Source organism: Plasmodium chabaudi (genome assembly GCF_900002335.3).
Source record: "Plasmodium chabaudi chabaudi strain AS genome assembly, chromosome: 14".
Taxonomy (NCBI): Eukaryota; Apicomplexa; class Aconoidasida; order Haemosporida; family Plasmodiidae; genus Plasmodium; species Plasmodium chabaudi.
The window spans coordinates 931,288-954,524 of NC_030114.2; the positions used below are offsets into that span (position 1 = coordinate 931,288).

Below are 23,237 nucleotides of genomic sequence, written 5' to 3' on the forward strand. Positions count from 1 at the left end.
AATTTTATAAGCATATTTATGAGGATCCATAAGCCATCCTCTAAAAATTATACAATTATGTAATGTGTATTATGTATAGTAGTCTACATTTTGAATGAACAATATATTTTATTAAATAATCTTTTCCTGATTTAGCCTTTAAAGGATTATTTGGCTGTATAAATAGTATGCCATATATGTGATAAATACTAATACCGCATTGTTATATATATAAATTGTCTAACCAAAAAATCAACCCCATCTTTTGTTAAGCAGCCAATATGCATACACATGCATACATATAATAATACACGATTATTGTGTTGAAAATAGAGTAGTATATTTTCGATAATATATATTTTTTTTTTTTTATTTAAAATTTTGTAAATATTAAAAAGAATATTGCTTAGGCACATGTTAATTGACACAAAAATGGGGAGCTAAATTGTAAGCATAAATTTGTGTATATATGGATATACATATTTGTTCTTATATATTTATTTTCCATTTTTTTTCATTTTCCATTATACTTTTAGAGCAAAAAAAAAAAATAAAGTAACTATATATATTTTATTTTTTTTGCCTGAATATTTATTAATTTTTTATTTTAAAAAAATACAGTGTACTCATTATGGTTCTCATAATAAATGTGATCATAAATATAGACATAAGAAAACGATAATAAAAATAAATTTATGAGAATATGATTTTTTTGCCACTCCAAAAAAGTATAAGAAAATTAATTTTTCCAATTTTCGAAAGGATTAATTATTTTCATTTTTGAACTTTGCATAAATCAGATAAATAATTAATAAAACGATTATTGGTCTCTTAAATTTTTTTACACCATGAAATATATTATTTTTTAGTTCCAATTTTTTTCGTTATATATTATTAACATATTTAACGCATTAAATACGAGCATTGAACAAGCTGTAAATACGTTGAAATGCAAATTCAAAAAAATGGATACTAAAGAAGTCGAACAAAGGCCAATTGAATATGCTGAGGAAAAGACAAGTCCGAATATGGAAAAACGTGAAGACCTCAATGAAAATGATGACGAAAAAACAGAAAATATAATTGATACACAAATGAAGGAAGTAATAAATACATTTTCCAAGAATGAAAAAACTGAAAATTTTATAAATATGCCTATTAGTACGGTTCATAAAAAAAACACGAATTGTGATGATGGAAGTATAAGGGGAAATGATTTTTATCAAAATATGGAAAAAGAAATTCCACCCAATGTGCTAAAACTCAAAAGAGGTGAATCAACTGAAGAAAATGACACAAATAATCCTAAGCCTAGTACTGTTACTACATCGATAAATATTAATAATTCTGAATGTTGTGATAGTGAAATCATGGGGACTGAACAAAGGGAAGACAAATGTGAAACCCTTTTAGAGTTAATCAGTAAAAAATCATTATTAGAAAATGATAAAATAAAAAAAAATATAACTTCAAAAAATTTTTATATAATTGATGAAGATATGCTTGCAAATATAATTATGATATTTGATAAAATAATATTAAAATTATTACAATTTTATAAAAAAAATAATTTTGATAGTGATAAACAGATTGAGCATTTTCACAATTTTTTTAAAATCCTATATAAATTATTAAGTAATATAAGTTATCATCCTAAAGATGAAAAATACAAAACTATTAAAATGTGTAATAATCAAATCAAAAAAACATTTTTAACTAGTGATGATATTTTTAACTTAGTCAAATTATTATTTGAAATTCTTAACTTTAACACAAACTATTTTAATAGTGATACGGAAATTGCCAATGACCAAAGTCAAGAAAATGCAACTAAAACTGATAATAATAAAGATGGTAATAATAAAATTATAGACAATGAGGTGTGGAAATTTGAAAATGAATTTTCTGATGTTGAAGCGATTTTATTTGAATTTGTTTTATCCTCTATCAATATAATTATGGCAATGATAAATAAAAAGATTCATTCATCAAATAATGAGAATGAGATTAAGCTTAGTAAAAAAAATGATATAGATACTAAAGCAGCATACAATAGAGATCCTATAAATAGTTCTCTATCCAACCATAATTCAAATAAAATATTAAACAATGAAGCAAAAAATAAATTAATAGAAAAACATGTTAATAATATTATGCCCACTAATAATAAACTACTTGGTATTCGTCAAAAAGATATCGAAGAAAAAAATGCTCTAAATGATATTCGAAAATTACATAACGAAAAATTTAATGCCTATAGAAATAATGATGCATATAAGGACAAAAATGACAAAAAAAAATCTAGCCTATTTAGTAATAAACATGAACATGAAAAAAATAGTATCAAAAAAGGTGGCAAAAAAATAAAAAGCTTTTTTAAAAACTTGTTTAAAAAGGATTAAAACATGGTTTTTATTTATGCAATAGGATTAAAATTTTTTTATTGTAACATATACATTTTAATAATTTGGGCTATCGTTTTTGGAAAGCATCAAACATAGCTTATAAAACGAATACAATAGGCGAGCAGTTGTTTGCTTATTTATTCAATTAATATTTTCCATTTTTATGGAATTTTTTTATTTTTTGGTGTACATATTTTTCACACACCCACGGTGTAGTTAACACAAAATGTGGGCTATTTTTTTCTCGTTTTTTTAAATACCTTTTACAACTCCATACCCAATTTAAAAAATAATTATAAATTAAAATGTTTTACTCAAAGGAAAGCTGTAAATAGTTATTAAAAAGGCTAAAATGGAAAATGCATATCTCTCTCTATATCTATATCTGCATATATAATGCTTGTTGTAAGAAAGGAATGAAAAAAAGAAAGAGGAGATGGCGCCAGTTAAAATATCTCTCTAAAGATCAACCATGTGATATGTCCTGTATGTATGAAAATTTTAACTGCCTTTCCATTTAGTGTATAAGCGAATAAATAATATAAATTTATTTTTCTTTTTAGTGTATTAAGAAATATTTATAAATTGTTCCCCTCAATTTGCCGATATTCCGTTTGGAAAATATAAATTTCATAACGTCGGGTTTTTAAAAAATATATTTATTATATATATGCATATTTATTTAGTATATCTAAAAATTAATGCTATTTTAATAAACTAAAAAGTTCACTTTATGTTGTTATAATTTGATGAGAGTATAGAACTATGGTTCAGTGATTTTTTTTCCTACTATACAATTATTTTTTTGTAAAATGTAACATATCTCTTATTCAAGCATACCCTTATGTTAATAAATAAGAGCATATATAATATATGTAATTGAATTTATTTTTTTTATTTTGAAAGTAAAAAAAAAAACTTTTTAGTAAGAAATGATTAATAATTTTGTTTCGCCACAAACTAATGATCCCATAAAGAAGCTACAGAATTTGCTAAACAATTGCTTACACTCAATAATAGTAAACCCTATAAATGAATAAACATGCATGTTTATAAAATTGGAAATATACACACTTGCATATATACATTTTTCCCCCTATTCAATAGTATGTATTATATTAATTTTTTTTTTTTTCAATGTTAAGGACGTTTTTAGTAACTTATCTTATGCTGGCGATTTTAAGGAACTCGAAATTGTTCCAGAAAATTTGAGTGAATACGCTCATTTTATCAATTTGATAGAAGAACGAAAAAAAAAAACGGAAGGAAAAGAAAATGGTGAATTGGGCGAACAAGGCGAAACGGATAATATAATAGACCAAACTCAGAATGTGGAAAAAAAATATTTTATAAAACCCAATTTTGATAAATCAACAGAAGACGAAATTTTAGATCGAGTAGAAAGAATGAATTTGATTTTATCAATGATAGACCAATCTATTGATGAGTTACCAGATTCAGAAATTAACGAGGTAAAATAAAAGCCATTCCAATCGTTTTACAAATAATTATAAATAAATTCTGACTCGCTTCGAGCATGTCCTTCTACTATTACCACCTATTTTATCATGCATTATTTTATCATGCATTATTTTATCATGCATTATTTTATCATGCATTATTTTATCATGCATTATTTTATCATGCATTATTTTATCATGTTTGATATCATTTACTTGCTTCTTACAGGACCAAGTATGCAACGAAATGAAACGCCTTCAAAAAATAAAGGACGATTCTAAAGAGGAATTAAAAAGACTTTATAAAGAATATGATTATATTTATAATTATGCTACCGAAAATTTACGAAATTTTATTGTTAACATAGAGGAATAATTAAATAATATCTGTTATTCTAAATATGGCATAAGCAATATTCGGTATTTATAATACCATCAATAACTGGAACAGAGTTTAAAAAATATATGTTTTATTGTCCTTTATATTTTTTTAAAACTTTTTTTGCATCATTATTTTTTTGTTGTTTTAAACTAATTTTGAAAAATAACTTTACAATTTTTCAAATAAAATAATAGACATAAATAATTAAATAAACAAATGTGACATATATAAACACGTTTTTTTTGGATATTTTCCAAATAATATATATAACCCATAAAACTATAAATTACGATTCGCATCATTCTCATTTCTTTAGTTACGATACAAACTATGTCTCATTGAAAAATTCTAAAAATAATTTTTTTTTATTTTTGCTATCAACCGTAGTAATTAATATAATAATTAGTATGAAAATTCGAACTTTTCTATATACATTTTTATTAAATGTGTGTTTTAAATAGTATATACATATTACTATTTCCTTTTTATTAATAAAAAAATATATATAGGCAAAATTTGTATATAAGTACAGAGCATATAGTAATTACAATAATTTAGGTATATTTTGCATTTTATTTATAATTGCGAATTATTAATATATTAAAGCGGAAACTGATCAGAACAAATATAAAAAATTTATTAGAATAAACATATGATAGTACAAAAAAAAAACATTATAAATATAAAGCAAATAATACAACCATATATATAATAAATTGGTATTAAATAATTATTATATAAGTACAAAAAAGGTTATAGTAATATGTTATTTACAATTCTCTAACTTATATTTTTTATGTTCCACAATTTGTAATAATACTAATAAATAAAAATTTCTTTAACAACGCCCACCGATCTATCTATATGGAGTTTACCTACGCATGCGTACTATTTTATATACTCCTTTTCTCCCTTGTGATATTTTTTTAAAAAGTTTTGGAATTCATAGCTTTTAACAAAATTAAGATAATGAAAAAAAATAAAACTTTTTAATGTAAATCTTTAATTTTTTATAAAATAATATAAATTTGTTTGAATGTTGAAAATCTATAAAATCTGCATTTTTTAAAAAGTACCCAAATTTATAATATATATTATTTTAGATTTGTTTCCGTTTTCAATACACCTATAAATTTTATATTTCACAAAACATGCCGATACTTATTATATGCATATGATTATATTATAAATTAAAGAACGGCGGTCAAATTATTTTATAAATAAGGTAATATAATTCAAACGTTGTATTCCTCTCTATAGTACTTATTGCTAATTGCAAATTTACTGCATATATATCATGTACTTATTTTACAATTTTTTTTTTAGATGAAAACACATTATAATATATATTATATAAGGAGTATATTTCAGTTTATTATTTAGTAAGCATAAGATATTTTATATAGGTAATATTAAATATACCGTTTTTTTTAACATATAACAAAGTAAAGTTATATATATGTATTTTAATAATACGCTTGCAATATATAGGTTATTTTCTTATATATATTATTAATTGTTGTTTTTTTTTTTATGAAATTACAAAAACACAATATTTTCACAAATTCGTTTTTATATTATATATATGTATGATAAAAAATACCCAATATATATGATACATATTTTTATGCATTATAAAAAAAGAATAAAAGAACAAGCTATATTATTATAAATTGTAAAAAATTAAAATACCCAAATTTTAAAATAAAAGCATATATTGGGGAATATACATTTTTATATATGTTGTTGAACTTATTAAAAAAGTAAAAAAATATATATAATTGTAAATTAGAGAACGGAAAATTTATATATAATTACGTGAAATACTATAATTTGTAACTTAAAAAATATTTAAAAAATTGTTTCTTTAATTAAGACGCCGTATATTTGATTATTATTAATTAAAACTATATTAATTCATTGTTAAGTTTTTATTATTTTTTCATTATTTTATTTTTATCTTTTTTGAAATTTCCTTATGTGAAAATGGTAAGAATTAAAAAAAAAAAAAAAAAAAAAAGAACAGCATATTTATAGTGAAGGGTGTTTGCATACTATAACGACGTTTGGATAATAATGCACACAAACGTATGTTTCGATGGAAACGTGAATGGAAAAATTGGTGAACTAAAAGTGTTGCTTGAAATAATACCTTGGAAAATAAGGGCATTTGGTTATTTCATTTTTCCATCATATAATATATATGCTTAGGCTTATGAAAATTTCCATTTTCCCCTAGCTAAATAATCTTTTCATTGCTGTACATTCAAAAGATATCTCTCTTCGCATTAATATTATAACATTTCCATTTGATTTGTATGTAGTTTACTTATTGTTTTTCTTTATTTCTTTTTTTTTCTATGCAGAGAATACTATTATTTGGGGATGAAAACTTTAGCTTTTGTAACGATTTTTTAACAGAGCATGAAAATGATGTTGTTGAGGTTTGCAGTTGTTTGAAAGAAAATGAATTAAAGCAAGAAGCTAAAAATAATATCCAAGAATTAAATAAAAATATTGTTATACATTATGGTATTAATCCTGTACAGCTCAAATCGAAATTTGCACCTAATACTTTTGATGTGCTATATTATATATTACCTGGATTGTCATTTCATGGGCATCCAGATTTTATTGACCCTCAAACAGAAATGTTTAAATTACGTTTAAATTTATTTACTTTTAGCTTTTTAAAAAGTAGTAAAAATATAATAAAACCAGATGGTTATGTATATTTATTATTTCCAGAAGAAAATCAAAAGCTTGATGGTAACTCCGCCGAAACAACTGCTACAACTGCAAATAATGAAAATGAAAACACTAATGATAATAATGAGAATCAAGTAGGAGAAGAAAAAAATAATGATCCTGAAAAAAGAAAATCGAATTTACCATTTCTACCTATTGAACCTCATAAATTAGCTAAATTTTGTAATATATCTAGAGAGTATAGTAAAGATTATTATTTAAATTTATCTAATCATGAAAAATGGTTACCTGTCTTGTTTAATATGCCAATTGTTAACGAATTACCTGATTGGGTAAAAACATGCAAATATTACTGTTTTAAGATGACAGAAAATACGAATAATAAAAATAATACTCCTAATGGTTCGCCACAAGAAAATAAAGAAAATCAAACAAAGGAAGAAAATAATGCAGAAGGTGAAGAAAACAAAGAGAATGAAAATGATTTAAAGAGAGAAGATGAGAAAAGACAAGATGATAATGATGAACAAAATGAAAACAATGGAACTGCAGAAAATACAAACAAAAATGATGATAATAATAATGATGATGGAAAAGAAAAAGGAAATAAATCAAATGAAAAAACAAAAGAAAATTCTACAGAACAAGCAAAAGATAAAGAAGATCCTGATGAATATAATGTTCTAAAAATTCCACCACAAGTTTTTGATTATCCAATTGAAAAATTAGGGCATGTTAATGAATGTTTTTTATTTAAATTATATTCAGTAAATAGTAAAAGCGTTTTAATTTCCAGATTAACTTTAAAATACGATCCAAGAATATCAGGGTGGAAAGGGGATAACAAAATTAAAAAAGACATGATGAATACACCTATGGGTATGAATATGAATAATATGAATATGATGAAAAATATGAATAATTTAATGAATATGAATAAATTTAAAGGTGGAAAATTTAAAAATAAACAAAATAAAAATGATTTCCAACAACAATATAAAAATAATATGATGCAAAATAATATGGTATATGGATTAAATAAAAAAGGGAATGTCAATTTGCCACCTCCACCACCAACTAATTTAAATATGCAAGCAAATAATGTTAATATGCCTAATCAAAATATGAATTATAAACAAGCAAAATTCCCATTTGTTAATAATTTTAAAGTTATTCCAAATAATTTATCACAAAATGTACAAAATTCAATGGCAAACATGCCCATTAATGTTAACCCTAATATTTCAAACAACATGATGAATCCATATATCAATGGAGCTTACAATACAAACTTTAGAAATAATATTTATCAACAAAATATGCCCATTTCATCACCTATGGGAGCCTATAATAAGAAGTAATTCCATCGAATAAAAATTTTCATATTATATTTTTACTATATATACCTCCTCTATATTAAATAATATGCATTTTATATAACCTCGTTTTACTCTTTCTTTTTCAATAGAATGTATCAAGGGCACAATATGAACATCAAGAGAAAAAATGACTCGTATAATTGTGATGGCATGGAAAAGAGCTACGACAATTTTAATATGAAGGTAATATATTACTTATGTTTGTAAAAGAAAATTATTAATACATAATAATTTGTGAATCCTTTGAATCCTTATTTTTTGCATTCCTTCACTTGTACATATTTATTCCCATTTATTTTCTTAGGAGAACTACAAATCAGATGATGATAATAGTAATTATTTGATTTCTCATTCATAATAATTAAAAAAAGAAAAAAATTACATTTATTTGCACAAAATACGGAAAGTTGATTTGTATTATGTATATGTGAATCTGTATATGTATATATTCGTTTGATTATTTGTAAATATACTAGAATGCACAACGTGACAAAAGGGAACAACAAATGCATATGAATGATAAAACTGATAAAAATTATGTAAAAAAAAGAAAAAAAATTGAAATGAATAGAATAAAAAAATTATGCTTATTTCAATCCTTTCTTCAACATTCAATGCATTGATAAAGGAAGAAATATGTTGTTTAAAAAGCGTCATGTATGTATATATGCATATACGGATGCCATTTTATTTCCATTTATACATATACTAAAACAAAATTTTTTCCATCTTAGACAATATGAATGCATACAACGATGATTATGAACATGATAAGTTTGATAACAGTGGAAATTCTAAAAATATCCACACCAAAAATGCAGAAGATCCAGATTATTATTTGTAATAAATAAAAAAATTAAAATAATAAAAAGAGAGATATACATAATTTTCTACTATTTGTACAAATACTATGTATTTTTTATTTATTTGTATTTGAAAATTTATATATTCTTTATAATTTTTATATTTTTACATTTTTACATATAATATTTATATATACATGTTTCCAGCTTGCAACAGCAAAGGAGAAGACAAAATCAATATGGGACCTACTAATTATGGGGGTTTATATTATTAATAAAAAGTATATTGAATTTACCTTAAAATTATTTAATGTTTTGTGCGTTTTATGTTTTTAATTGTTTATATATATATAGTGCTTTACTATTTCGCACAGTTATCTAATTTTAAACACCATATGATGTTTTTATATGTGTATAACAAATACATGCATACATATTAGATTTTTTTTCAAGAGTAAAAAGTGTTTCGTTCATAAATATAGTATATTTTGTTTATAAATATATATATTTTCTCGAGAAAGCGCAGTTTGTTCTTTTATAAAATTAAACTAAAAAATTATAAATTATAAAATTAAAAATAAAAATTATAAATTATAAAATTCAGCTAAAAAGTAAACACGATTTTAATTAAAACATACCATTTCGAGTTTTAATAGCATGTGCATATTTCTCTATTCAATGTGCACACAGCTTATACTAAAAATGATCACATGGTATGTACACTCATTCTTTGGACATAACTGTTATAGAAAATAGCGAAGAGATAAAAAATGTATATATTAAATAGCTAGCCAAAAGATTAAATAAATTGCTACATGAAAATATTGACGTAAATAAAAATACATTTCATAGTTAATGCTGTAAAGGTTTATAATAATAATGTGCAGAAAATTTTAACTTATCATTTTAAAAAATGGCTTAGTTATGCACCATAAATGTTACTAAATATACTTTATTTTAAAAAAAAGAAAGAATGCATATACAAGCCTATTGATTATTAAAAAGAACCGATTTGTTCTATACTGCCGAAACTGTAACCATTTTGTCTATCCACAAAATATTTATATGATGTAACACTTTTTATGTACCCATTATTCAAATAATATCATATCGTATATCCAACTTTTCTTTAATATATGTAAAGCCGCCCATTTCTTGCACGCACTTATTATTTAACCGTTATATGTAAATATAATTTATTAAAGAGTGAAATATTTTGTGTACTATGTATTATTTAGCATCCATAAAATGCTGTTATAGAAATAAGTACACAGATTTCCATATGGATATTTTTTTTTAATTTGTATTTTAAAACTAGTTCAAACAATAAGAGTTAATAGGTACTTTTATAACTTAAAATAAAAATATACTGTATATGTATTGCCAGTTATGGTATGTATTAAAGATTTTATAAAAAAAATACAAAATAAAAAATGTCTTTCAAAGAGCAAAATTAGTATATAATAATATTATATATATTTTTTGTGCCAAAAACTAAATAAAAAATGGAAGACAAATGAAATTCGAAGAATTATTTCAATGACACAATTTGTGAATCGTTATCGAATTTAAAAATGCTTGGACGTTTTTTTACAAAAAATCCTAATTTCATTTTTAAACCTTCAGGTTTTTTAACTTTTCCTAATTCTGTTAATGTGGTTTTTCCATTTTTTTTTATAAATTCAATAAGATTTTTTTCATATTGTTCTTCATCATCTAATTTGGATTTTTTTGATGGTCCATCACCATTTCCATCTAATGATCTTTTATTATTTCCCTTTTTTTTCTTCTTATCTCCTTCATCATCGTCATCATCATCTTCGTCATCTTCATCATCTTCATCGTCTTCATCATCTTCATCTTCATCATCCTCATCATCCTCATCATCATCTTCATCGTCCTCATCATCTTCGTCATCTTCGTCATCTTCATCATCTTCATCATCGTCATCATAATCTAAATTTTTTTTATTTTTTAATCTAAAAGCACTTGAATTTTTCAATGTATTTTTTTTAGTCAATATTCTAGCTGCTTCATTTTCATATTCATCGTCATCATCAAATTCATCATCATCTTCGTCTAAATTGTCTTGCCCAAATGAAACTTCATAATATCCAACTACATGCACTTCATCTGTTGTTCCACTAGTTTTTATTTTTACTTCGTTATCTAACATTAAAAATATGTCCAAAGGTGTATCTTCACATACATTTTTTTGTAAGCAGCAAATGTTATAACATCCATTGGCATCTTCTACTTGTACATATAGCTTTCCTTCATCTTGTGGATTATTTAAGCATGCTCTTGATAAATGGATAACAGAATATCCATCCTTGGATTCTGGGATTACAGTTTCTTCAGATTTTATTATTTTTCCTATAAAGGTGATAAATTCATATATATTAATAAATGCATATATCATAAAAATGCATACATATGTATGCATACTATTCATATACTCTTAAATAATCATAGATAAATTCACATTTTTCAAGTAGCTATTTTTTTATTATTACTTACCGTAAAACATTTTGTTGTGGTATTTTTTTAAAGTTAATTTGTTTTGGCTTTATTTACTTGATTTCTTTAAGAACAAGTGGGACTTAAAAATTTGCTTAATATATTTTATTTTTTTTTAAAGCATAATATTCTGTTTTATTGATAAAAATATTTTTATATTTTTTATAAATTTATATATATATTATAAATACAGAGAATAGATTGTTATACGTTAATAATAAAAAAATGTAATGGTATCGAAAAAAATTTGTAACAAATGCAAGTTCACCAACTTTGCGAGATAATAAAAATATTTAATTAAAAATTAAGAATAAAATATAAAACCAATATTATCATAAATAAATTATTTATATATTTACTTTATATACAAAATTATCAAAAATCTTTTAATTGTCAATAATTTGATGTATACTATATTTTATGGAAAAAAAAAATATGTATATAATTAAATTATTCTATATAGCCATAACATGAGTTCCTATTTTTTATTTTTGGTTATTTTTTGGTTATTTTTTACATGGCTACAAATAATGGAAATACAAAAAAGCGAAAAAATAAAAAGCTATTATCGCATGCATCCTATTAATACAAAAATAAAACCATTTAAACATGTTATAAACATACATTGTATATACATATTATTCTTTTATCTTAAGATTATTTTGTAGACGTTTTTAAAATATGAACACAAAAAATTGTATATAAATAAATATATATATTATGTATATAGCTTGTCAATAATTTGCTTCCCATCCAAAACAGTATGCATATTATTATTATTTTTTTTTTTCATCCTATTATATATAGAGTTCAATTCATATTTTGGCATATATGTAGAATCCGTTCTACCAAAAAATATTATATGAAAAATTTGTCCAACCGATTTTCATGAATGCATTTTGTAATAAAATATTATGCATAAGTATATATACCATTTGACAAGGAAACATATGCAAATATATCATTTTTTTCTATTGATAAATTAAAAAAAATACTGTTAATTTCCATATCGCTTTTCAATATATTATAAAATAAATGGCTAGCTTGAAAAAAAAAAAACACACACAATAACATAATTATAATAATACCATTAAAATAATTAGTTATACATATTTAAATATTACAATAAATATCGTATAATGTGCCTATTATACATATACATATATTATAATTATGTATATGAGCATATTATGAGTTTCAAATAGCGATCATCGTATATATGTTTTTTTAATTTATTATTTTTTTATAAATTTGGCTTAAAATTTTTTATAATCATTCCTTATATTTCATTTCGTTCGAAATTTTAATAGCATACACATAATTACAGGAAATAATTGTTGAAAAACCATTTAACTGTTTGGTTGTTAACAATATTATGCATCGCTTACTTAACATATAATATAATCTATATTATTATATTCGTTTTGTTATCATATTAACAAGGATTGTAGAAGATATTTTCCCTTTCCCATTATGAATTTTATGTAAATATAAAACATAGATAGGTGTAAATATACTTATGAGGATTGATAGGGGATAGCTACAATATTTTCGATCTTAAGAAAATTTATCTTTTTTTACACCCATATAAATCACCAAAAATGTTTTAAAAATGATTATCATAGTTATTTATCAAAATATATGGATAAATAATTTTTTCTAAAAAATATTAGTCTATATCATCTTATATGCCATTTTTTAGTTTTATGCTACCTTTTTGATCTTTGGTTTTCATATTAAGTATTTATCATGCTATGATAATAATATACAAGTAAAAGACATCAGGGAAATTATAAAAAATAATTATTTATAACACAATGAAAAGGGAATGCCCTAGTGTTATATGCTAATTTACAGAAAGATATATAGTTTTTCTTTTGCTTAGTGCCACATAATATATATAATGCTAATTACAGCTGTATACATATAAACTCATATTTCACATTAAAAATATGTAAATATATAATATAAATTGGAAATGAACAAATGATTTCTAAATTAATAGATAATTATTAAAAAAGAAAAAGCAGTAAGCCTCCAAATTGTTTCATATTGCATTATATGTGGGTGTATATCACAAGTACAATATTTTATACTTTGGGCATAGGGATGCTTTAAATGGTTTTAGTTTTAACACATATTGTGTAATAAAAAACATATTTTAGCATTTAAATAGTGTGCCTATTATTTCACCAATTAGCTTTGCCAATTTTTGGTTTTATATAAAGATTTCATCATTATACACATATTTTATAAATATTATGCATAAAATAATTACATGATTTAATATAATAAATTAAGCTAAATGTATAATAATTTTTAAAAATAGGAATAACTTGTAAACTAAAAACATTAGGGGAAATACTAGCATGTAGAATAAAAAAAAATAAAATAACAATAATAGTAGTTAATGAAAATATATAGTAATAATGTAATATACCAATTAAATGATGATAAATCATTATAACCATCAAAAGAATTTTTTTAAGTTTCTATTATTCATTAATTAATAAAAATTTATATGTGTCATTAAAATGTAAACGATAATTATGTTTAATCCGTCCATGTAATACCCTTTAAGAACAAATATACTTTTTTGTTTTTTTGTTATATTTCATCAGATATTTTGCTTACTAATATATATACAATTCAAGCAAAATATATTCATTCTTTACAAATAGAAATAAAATAAAGCAAACTAAACCAAAACAATCTTATTTTGTACTAATAGAAATCTGATTTTATCTAAAGCTTTGTTTATTTCTATATCAGTGTAGTCTCTTTTTTTTTTACTAAGCCAACTTTTTTAGTGTCAGTTAAACTCATAAGAAAAAATACACACACACACTATGGAAAATGAGAAGCATGAAAATATGTTAATGCATATTGCCCGGGACTTTAGATCAATAGACGATTTAGTGGAAGTATTTTTATCATTTTTGGAAAATAAAACTGATTATTTTCATTTGATGATGAATGATGATGATATACAAACGTTATCAAAAAAGTATGATGGAAATATTGCAAAGGCTATATTAAATAATAATACATGTGGATTTAAAGCGAATAGTAGAGAAATCGAATTAATGAAATCATTTAGAAAACATCAATTAAAGTATATAATTAAAAATCAACCATATATAATTGAAAACGAAGATATAAGAAATAAATACTTACCGCCTTGCGATGATTTAAACAAACTTAGTAACATCCAAATTGCAAAAGCAAAAAACACACAGAATGAAGCACAAAAAAACAATCAAAGCAGTCACACCCCATCTTATGATTCTATCAGTATAAAAAAATAAAATGGAAAATACATATTAATAAACATTATACATATATTAATATGCATTATTTATACTTGTTATTTTCTGCTTTTTTAAATAGACGAAAAACACATATCAACATGGAACGGAGGAAGGACGGAAAAGTATTTTTGGAACCAATCCTTAAATGAAGTTAATTTAGAAATACCCTTAAATAAGGAAATAAAACCTAGTGAAATAAAAGTTGAAATAACCAATAAACATATAAAAGTTCAACATTTAAGTAGGAAACGAAAAATTACACATATTAGTTGAAATTGTAGTTATATATTGTGTATCATTAATTTTAATATGAAAAATATAACCTTTTTTTTTTTATTTTTTTTCCTTCGTAGATGAAATAAAATTAGAAGGAATGCTCTATGAGGAGGTGAATAAACAAGAATGCGTGTGGAATATAGAAGATAAAAAAAAAATTATTATATTTTTAGAAAAAAAGAAAGAAAATTGGTGGTCATATGTAATCAAGGGTGATCCAGAAATCGACACAACGAAAATCGAATCAAAAAAAAATTTAACAGATTTTGATGAAAAGACACAAGAAGAAATAAGAAAAATGCTATATAAACAAAAAATGTAACCCCATTCTCCTTAAAATGCACATTATAATTTATTATGAATACATTCATATATGCATACATATATGCTTATATTTATTTATTTTCCTCAGGATGAACGAAGGAATAAAATCCCCTGAAGAATTAAAAGAACAAGCTTTATTACAAAATGTATTGGGTAATAAAGGGGTTCCAGTTCCCAAATAAAATTTTGGCATCGACAAAAAAAAATGTGTATTGTTATTTCATTGAAGCACTTTTTAATTGTTTTTATTTCAAATTGTAATAACATGCGTTTGCTAGCATATTCATGAAATACAAATATAATATGGATGGGACTATAATGGGAACACGCATATTGTATGCACACCTTTTTTTTTTTTTTAAGATTTAAATTGACATACTACGAATTAAGTACAATTTATATTGTGTTAAATTAATATGTCTTAGTTAAATACCAATTTATTTATTTATAACTGCTGCATATTGTAATGCATATTTTATATAATTTGAAAATTTTTACTGTGAACTGCATTTTATAAATTAGCTATCCAGCTAGCTATTTTCCATAATTAAAAAAAAAAAAAAAATTATAAATAAATGATTTTATAATAGAGTCCAACATTCTGTTTTCCGGTCAGGTTATATTATAATAAGAAGGAATATAGGTGAATTCTATTTTAATATTTTTCATTTAAGTTTGAATATGTTAAAAAATAATAAATGTTGTCTATCTAATGGTTGTCCTTTAACTTTATTCTCTTTTCATACTTAAATGTTGCACATTTTTGTACCATGGTTTTTTTATTATTTTTTTAATATTTGCCTTTAATACAAAAAAAAGTGTGTGCGAATGATAATAAATTTAAAATAACAGTAGTAATATCTTACTATAAAAAAACTTCCTTTTTTTTCAATTAGAAATATTTTATAACCATAAAAAAATAAATAAAATAATGTATTCACACATATATTATATATATATAAATATAATATATATATATGCACATATATATAACTATTAAGTATATATAAAATGGTTATATAATATTATATATATAATATTTTTGTTTTAACTGCGATAAAAAATATTATTTATATACCTAAATAAAGTTGTTATTTTATATGTTGTGTGTCTATTGAAATAATTACACATATTTCAAACATAAATATTATTTGTATGTAACTTTTAAAATAATTTGGTTTTATAAACATTAGTTTCCTACAAAATATAATTATTCATTACTTTTTAATTTTTTTATTCATTACGTAAAGATAGAAATTAAAAAATAAATTGAAACAATTATATATATAATATTTTATATATCTATTTTCTTATGGAATCTCTATAGCTATTATTTTTGATTGTATGTTATGTTCATTTTCAAGATTTAAAAAATATGTTTTAAACTTCATTATGTTACTTTTATATGTGTTAATAGTTGAAAATTTTATGCAAATATAATGCCACCTTTTCTGTTGTCTGTTACATACTATTTTAAAGTATTTTTTAGATTGCCTGCATAAATTATACATAGATTTTATATATGTCTATGTGTACATTTATAATGTGAAATATATATAAAGCAACAACCAAAAGTGTATTTCGTGATTTTTTTACGGCACATTTAAGTTCCGACGTTATTTAAAACCGTAATGGTATTGAATTAAAAAACATCACTGTGAGCATACAGAAAAATTAAAAAAAATATAGTTAACAGTGTATACTGATATTATCAATAAAATACTCTACAAATTGTATTAATATTTAGTAATTTTAGTATATATATGTGTATATCGGCGTATTATATCTAGCTGAAATGGAAAATAGTGTAAGGTATTACTATAATGCAACAAATGCCAAATGGTGGCATTTCGAAGTTTTATCAAGAGAATGGATAGAATGTGAAGAAACTGAAAATGGAGATATACCAACTAATGGTACAGCAATTGAAAATAATTCCACACAAGAATGTTCAAAAAAATATCCCCCTAATAAACCCCAAAATTCAGTAGAAAATAGAAAGAAAAATTACAAGTCATATCGTAATCATAAATATATAGACAGACTAACTGAATTAAAAATTAATGATGCACAAAAAAGACGAGGTGATGATTCATTAGAAAAAAACACCCCAAACACTAATACTACTAGTAGTAATGTTAATGATAAAAACGAACCGTTAAACGATTTGGACAATTCAGTAAATATTGCAAATAATAAAGTGACTAATGTATTGCCTTTTTCTAAAAAAAATGTGAAACAGCCTCAAAAAGAAAACAATATAGAATATAGTGAAGAATCAATAAAAAAAAATGAGGATGATACACAATATTACAGTGAGATTCATAATACAGAAAGTAATTATGATTACAAAGATGAATATTTGACAGATAAAAATAATAACACAGGTGATATAGATTCATATGATGATAGTAATCCTATAAAATGGGAAAATGGAAATAATAATTATGATAAAGACAATACTTATTATGATGAAGAGGGTATAAATTATAATGAAAGTGGCGAATATTATTATGAAAATGGAGATCCTTATGAGGAAAACGCTAACTACCAGATGTATGAAAATTATGATGAAAATCCCAATTATGGTGAATATGAAAACTATGAGGAATATGAAAATGATCGAGAAATAGATAAAAGAGAAGATGATATCAAAAATGAAAAGAATGACGAAGAAACAAACAAGAATAAAATGTATATAAATAGGGAAAATTCTTATAATAAAGATACCATAAATAATAAACAAAATGACAATATTAATAATACCAATGATCATGTATCAGATTTGAGTAAACCTCAAACTGATAGACAAACACCTAATGATGAAAATATAATAGAACATGTGGAACATAATAAAGAAAGAAAGGCTTCGAGTTCTTTCAATTCACAGTGTTCAAAAGATTCTAATGAGTTAAGTGAAAAAATTAACAGTTTATTAAAATATTCCAGTAATAATTTTTCTAAATCCCAAGAAGATAGTTCTGTTATATTAGAAAACTTATTATCTCGTAGCTATACAAGAGCTGATTATTTAAATTCAATTAATAATTCCGAAAAAAAAAATAAGATTGATGGCGATGAGAGTTTACAAAAAAACGGTAGCAAAATAAATAACAATAATAATGCCAATAAAGAAAATGCACCAAAGGCGAAAAAAAATAGTTTTAATGAAAATAATGATCCGTTATATAATGATAGCGAAACAAATTGTGTTCCTTTCGTTAGAAGGGCCACAAGGAAACTTACTTTTAAAAACCAGGGAGGATTAGCTGGTTGTTTAAAATTGGTTCATGAGAAAAAAAAAGAATTATTGTCTTCAGCACAAAATGATGTAAATGACATGGAAATTAAAATTGCAAATTTTAAAAGAAGAGCTAGAGAATTGGCACAAAGATATAAAACAAAAAATAAATCCGCAAATGATCAGACAAAAGCTGTTCCTGAAAAAGTCCGATTTGAAGATATCGTTTTACAAGCTCAAAAACAAAAAAAAGAATTACAAGAAAAGGGGAAACTTCAATAATATGCATATTTATCCTAAAAGATAATTTTTTGTTTCATAAGTTTATTAGTTATTATACTACCATTATTATAATTGTTATGACAGTTGTCATAAACATTATTCTATTATTTTAATGTCAAGCAAGATAGCTAATAATAGTAATATACAGTAATGGTAGTAACTCTTACCGATAAACTGAAACATATAAAATATATTTTTCAATATTTATATTGAACATTGTATGTTTTAAAAAATATGATTTCATATTATTATATATTTTGTTATGCTTTTACTAATATACACTACTTTTTTACACTTTTACAAAAACTGATTTAATATTTTCTTTAAAGTTATTTTATTAAATTAGTTCGGATGTAAAATATAAATAACACCTAAATTATATAGACAATCATATTTAATTATTGCAATACAAATAGTAAAAACGAAGAAATTGATGTCTTTTTCTAGAGACTTAAGACTGCATAATATCATTTATTATTTTTTTTATAATTAAAAATATGCATATTGTATAAAAAATAATGCTATAATATGCTGTAGTATTTATTTTGTTTTCAAACTGAGATTTGATTGGTTAAACTATGTGCATTATTGCTGTTATATTTTAAAGATAATATCATATTAAGCAACTAGAATATATATATTTTTTGCAAAATATAATAATAAAAATTGCATTTTTAATACAATAGGTTAAAAATATTATTATATGGCTATTTATTAATATTTATTGCATTTTTATGACTTTGAATATAAGTAATGTTATGTATAATTTTATATAAAAACTAAAAAGGAACAAAAAGGGCGACTAACAATAACCTACTATAATATATAAACCAAATTTTATATAAGCTATACAATTTAATGATATTTTTTACATGATAGTAAATATTATATAATACAATTTTTTATCATTATTATTTTTTCATCGAGTTAAATATATATATTTTTTTTCATAGAAATAATATCTTTATCATACCAAGTATTTTTGTTATTCTAAGAAAATGCCTTTTAATTTTTACAGCAACATATAAATTAATATTATATATTAAACTTTATAATTAAGCAATAAATGTTGCGATTGCAGTATGTATACTACTATACCTCAATATGGGTCGAATATAAGTTATTTTTTGCCGTTTTAAATAATATATAGAAATTGCGAATTAAATAAAAATATATAATACCGCCTACATATAGAATCAAGTATTATATTTAATAAAAGTAGTGCCTTTCTTTTATATATCGATCTCTTTTAGTCCTTAAAAAAATAAATATATTATTAATTTTTTATAATTTATTTTTATATGCTTTTAATAAAACCGCAGTTTCAATTCCATATATTTTTAATTATAATTTTTATCATTATTTTATTTTTTAAACTTCTTTTTTATACTTATATTAAAATATATTTTTAAAAAAATATGCAATTTTTATTATGTTTTTATTAGTCTTTAATAAATAGATTTTAGAGGTTAATTTTATAATAATACTATTTTATAATAATATACTTATTTTTATATATATTATATTTTAGTATTATTATTTTATTTTTATATTTATATTTTAGTAGTACCTTATTTTGTACATCCCCCGTTTTTTTATATTACATAATCCAAATAATTCATCATATAACATTAAAAAATATATATATATATAAAGTAGTGAACTATTTACTTTTTTCTTCTTCATCCCTCGAGCATAAATGTATATGGGAATGCATAATATGGTTAAGCATATTATGCAAAATAATGTTTTATAAGTATTAAAAAAAATAATCGCAATTACACACATGAAGTATAATTTTTTTGTGCTTTTTTGTGATATATATTTTTATGAATGTATATGATCTTTTCATAGCTTTTGATTATTTATATACAATTTAAAAAAATTATTAAAAAAGCGTTATAAGTATTAGTAAACAATATATAAAATTATATTATATATGTTACTATACAATCATAATATATGAATAGAGAATATGATATATTTATATGTCATCCTTATACATTAAGTATATTATAATAAGCTTATATATACTTTTTTTTTATTATGTATTACACATTCAATGCTATGTATATATGCATAAGCTGACATAATTAATAGTACAAATAGATTTTTCATTTTAAGCTTTAAGCGTATAATAATAAAAGAATAAAAAAGATAATTCATTGATCCTATTATTGCATTAACGATTTATAAATATTTTATTTTATTATTTGTTTTGTTGGTGATAGATCTTTTAATTGCATCACCCTCAAAACAATAATATAAGTAGCTACATGCATTTTCTATTCTTTCGTTATTTTACATAATTATATTTTCGTTTTAAATTATGATTATTTTGACATATATGCATATGCACATATGATATAAAAATTCCGTTTTTTTTCATTTATATAAAAAAATGTCATCAGCTAACCAATTAGGAATTTCAGAAAGAGAATATGAAGAAGCTCTAGCCGTAGAAAAGTTATTTTTTTTATCATCAAGAGAAAGATGTAATTATTGCGGTTATGGGAAATCAACTTTTGTTGATACATTTAATTATGAATTTTTATGTAACAAATGCGCATATAGAAGTAAACATAAAAAAAAAATTGGTGAAGATTTAATAAGTTATTATGATGTTAAAAAACTTGAAAAAAAATATGGAGGTTCTTCTTCTCACAATAATAGTCGAAAACATCAAAAAATGAGTAGTCATAAAAAATCCAAATCGAAAAATAGAAATTCATCCAATAAAAAATATGATTATTCTTCAGATGATAATAGTTCAAGTTCAGAATCCGTTGAAAGAATAAGAAAAGATAAAAATAAAAAAAAAAAAAAAGAAAAAAAAAGAGATAAAGATAAAAAAAAAAGAAAAGATGATATATCTTTTGAAGATTTTGATGATGATTTTTGTTTAAATGATTATGACCATACTACACCAGGTATGGTAGGAATTATGAATTCAAATTATATGAATAATTCAGATTATAAAAATTATAATATAGATAATAATTATCAAGATTTTGATAGTGCTATTAATGCAAATTATAATAATATGAATGGAAGTCATTTTAATGACTTTAATATGCTTACTAATAATCCAAATAATAATAATATGCCTTTTGATAATCCACAATTTCCAAATGATAATTATAATATGAACTATATGAATATGCCATATAATAATGAATTGGCAAATGTTAACAATAATAATATGAGTATAGACGATTTCAATCCAGCTGGATATAATAACAAAATGAATTTTCCTAAAAATTTTAATATGAAAGTAAATGGTGATAAAGAAATGAATAAAATGAAATATAATCATTCTAATAGCTCAAATAATAATAATATCAATAATAATAAAATAAGTCTGCAATCCTATGACCCATTCGATAGTATGAGCAGTAATAATGAAAAATATAGATATTCAAATGCACATGATAGTTTTAATTATTATCCAAATTCAAATTATTTAAACAATCAAGGGAATAATATGAACAATATGAATAATATGTTATATTTATTAAATAAAAGACAGTCATTAAAATACAAAAATGGAAAAAATAATAATACCAACAATAATAACAATAATAATAATAATAATAATAATAATTCAATGTATAATTCTTATATGAATATGCCACCAAATCCTTATATGTTAAATAACCAAAATATGGCTAATCCAAAAATGCTTTATGAGGCTAATATAAATAATAATAATAATAATATGCATAATATGAAAAATAATCCCTCTTATGAACTAAATAATAATATGCATACCAAACAAAACAATAATATAAATGGTTTATTAAATTATTCTAAACATAGTAGTATAAATGAATTTAAACAATGGAATGAAAATAATATGTACAATTCAGATTTTACCGCAATGAATGTATCGGATAAAAATCCATTTTCTTTGCAAAATATTATCCCAACCCCCCAAAATAATGTGCCACTCAATTGTATGAACACATTAAGCAATGATATGAATAAAAATATGCATAAATAATTAAAATACTCTAATTTTATTCATATCAAAAATTAAAAACAAAAAAAATGTATAGAATGAGATATATATAAATCGAGAGTGTTTGCTAGAGCAATATATAGAAAGAAATGTAACGACATGAGTATGTATATATATAATTGAATAGATATATTAATATTATATA

General features: G+C 22.4%; 7 protein-coding genes across 7 annotated transcripts; 6 read left to right on the plus strand and 1 right to left on the minus strand.

Annotated features, from left to right (window-relative positions):
- Positions 1-944: 944 nt before the first annotated feature.
- PCHAS_1425800 (PUB domain-containing protein, putative) lies at positions 945-2,381 on the plus strand (the record flags this gene model as incomplete). The annotated part of the gene is made up of 1 exon (XM_736533.2): positions 945-2,381. One exon carries the CDS (start codon positions 945-947, stop codon positions 2,379-2,381), a length of 1,437 nt encoding a protein of 478 aa, XP_741626.2.
- A 935-nt stretch (positions 2,382-3,316) lies between these two features.
- Positions 3,317-4,220, plus strand: PCHAS_1425900 (mediator of RNA polymerase II transcription subunit 21, putative; the record flags this gene model as incomplete). Its single annotated transcript, XM_016799643.1, has 3 exons — positions 3,317-3,403; positions 3,530-3,856; positions 4,074-4,220. The coding sequence occupies 3 exons, from the start codon at positions 3,317-3,319 to the stop codon at positions 4,218-4,220; spliced, it is 561 nt and encodes a 186-aa protein (XP_016654905.1).
- A 1,992-nt stretch (positions 4,221-6,212) lies between these two features.
- On the plus strand, positions 6,213-9,370 carry PCHAS_1426000 (conserved protein, unknown function; the record flags this gene model as incomplete). Its single annotated transcript, XM_016799644.1, has 6 exons — positions 6,213-6,215; positions 6,593-8,292; positions 8,404-8,497; positions 8,619-8,646; positions 9,049-9,154; positions 9,325-9,370. 6 exons carry the CDS (start codon positions 6,213-6,215, stop codon positions 9,368-9,370), a joined length of 1,977 nt encoding a protein of 658 aa, XP_016654906.1.
- Positions 9,371-10,648: 1,278 nt separating this feature from the next.
- On the minus strand, positions 10,649-11,647 carry PCHAS_1426100 (conserved protein, unknown function; the record flags this gene model as incomplete). The annotated part of the gene is made up of 2 exons (XM_016799647.1): positions 10,649-11,493; positions 11,638-11,647. The coding sequence occupies 2 exons, from the start codon at positions 11,645-11,647 to the stop codon at positions 10,649-10,651; spliced, it is 855 nt and encodes a 284-aa protein (XP_016654907.1).
- A 2,839-nt stretch (positions 11,648-14,486) lies between these two features.
- On the plus strand, positions 14,487-15,730 carry PCHAS_1426200 (CS domain protein, putative; the record flags this gene model as incomplete). The annotated part of the gene is made up of 4 exons (XM_016799648.1): positions 14,487-14,931; positions 15,028-15,189; positions 15,302-15,542; positions 15,637-15,730. 4 exons carry the CDS (start codon positions 14,487-14,489, stop codon positions 15,728-15,730), a joined length of 942 nt encoding a protein of 313 aa, XP_016654908.1.
- Positions 15,731-17,343: 1,613 nt separating this feature from the next.
- Positions 17,344-19,071, plus strand: PCHAS_1426300 (conserved Plasmodium protein, unknown function; the record flags this gene model as incomplete). The annotated part of the gene is made up of 1 exon (XM_734369.2): positions 17,344-19,071. The coding sequence occupies one exon, from the start codon at positions 17,344-17,346 to the stop codon at positions 19,069-19,071; it is 1,728 nt and encodes a 575-aa protein (XP_739462.2).
- Positions 19,072-21,472: 2,401 nt separating this feature from the next.
- Positions 21,473-23,074, plus strand: PCHAS_1426400 (conserved protein, unknown function; the record flags this gene model as incomplete). The annotated part of the gene is made up of 1 exon (XM_016799649.1): positions 21,473-23,074. One exon carries the CDS (start codon positions 21,473-21,475, stop codon positions 23,072-23,074), a length of 1,602 nt encoding a protein of 533 aa, XP_016654909.1.
- Between the last annotated feature and the right edge of the window lie 163 nt (positions 23,075-23,237).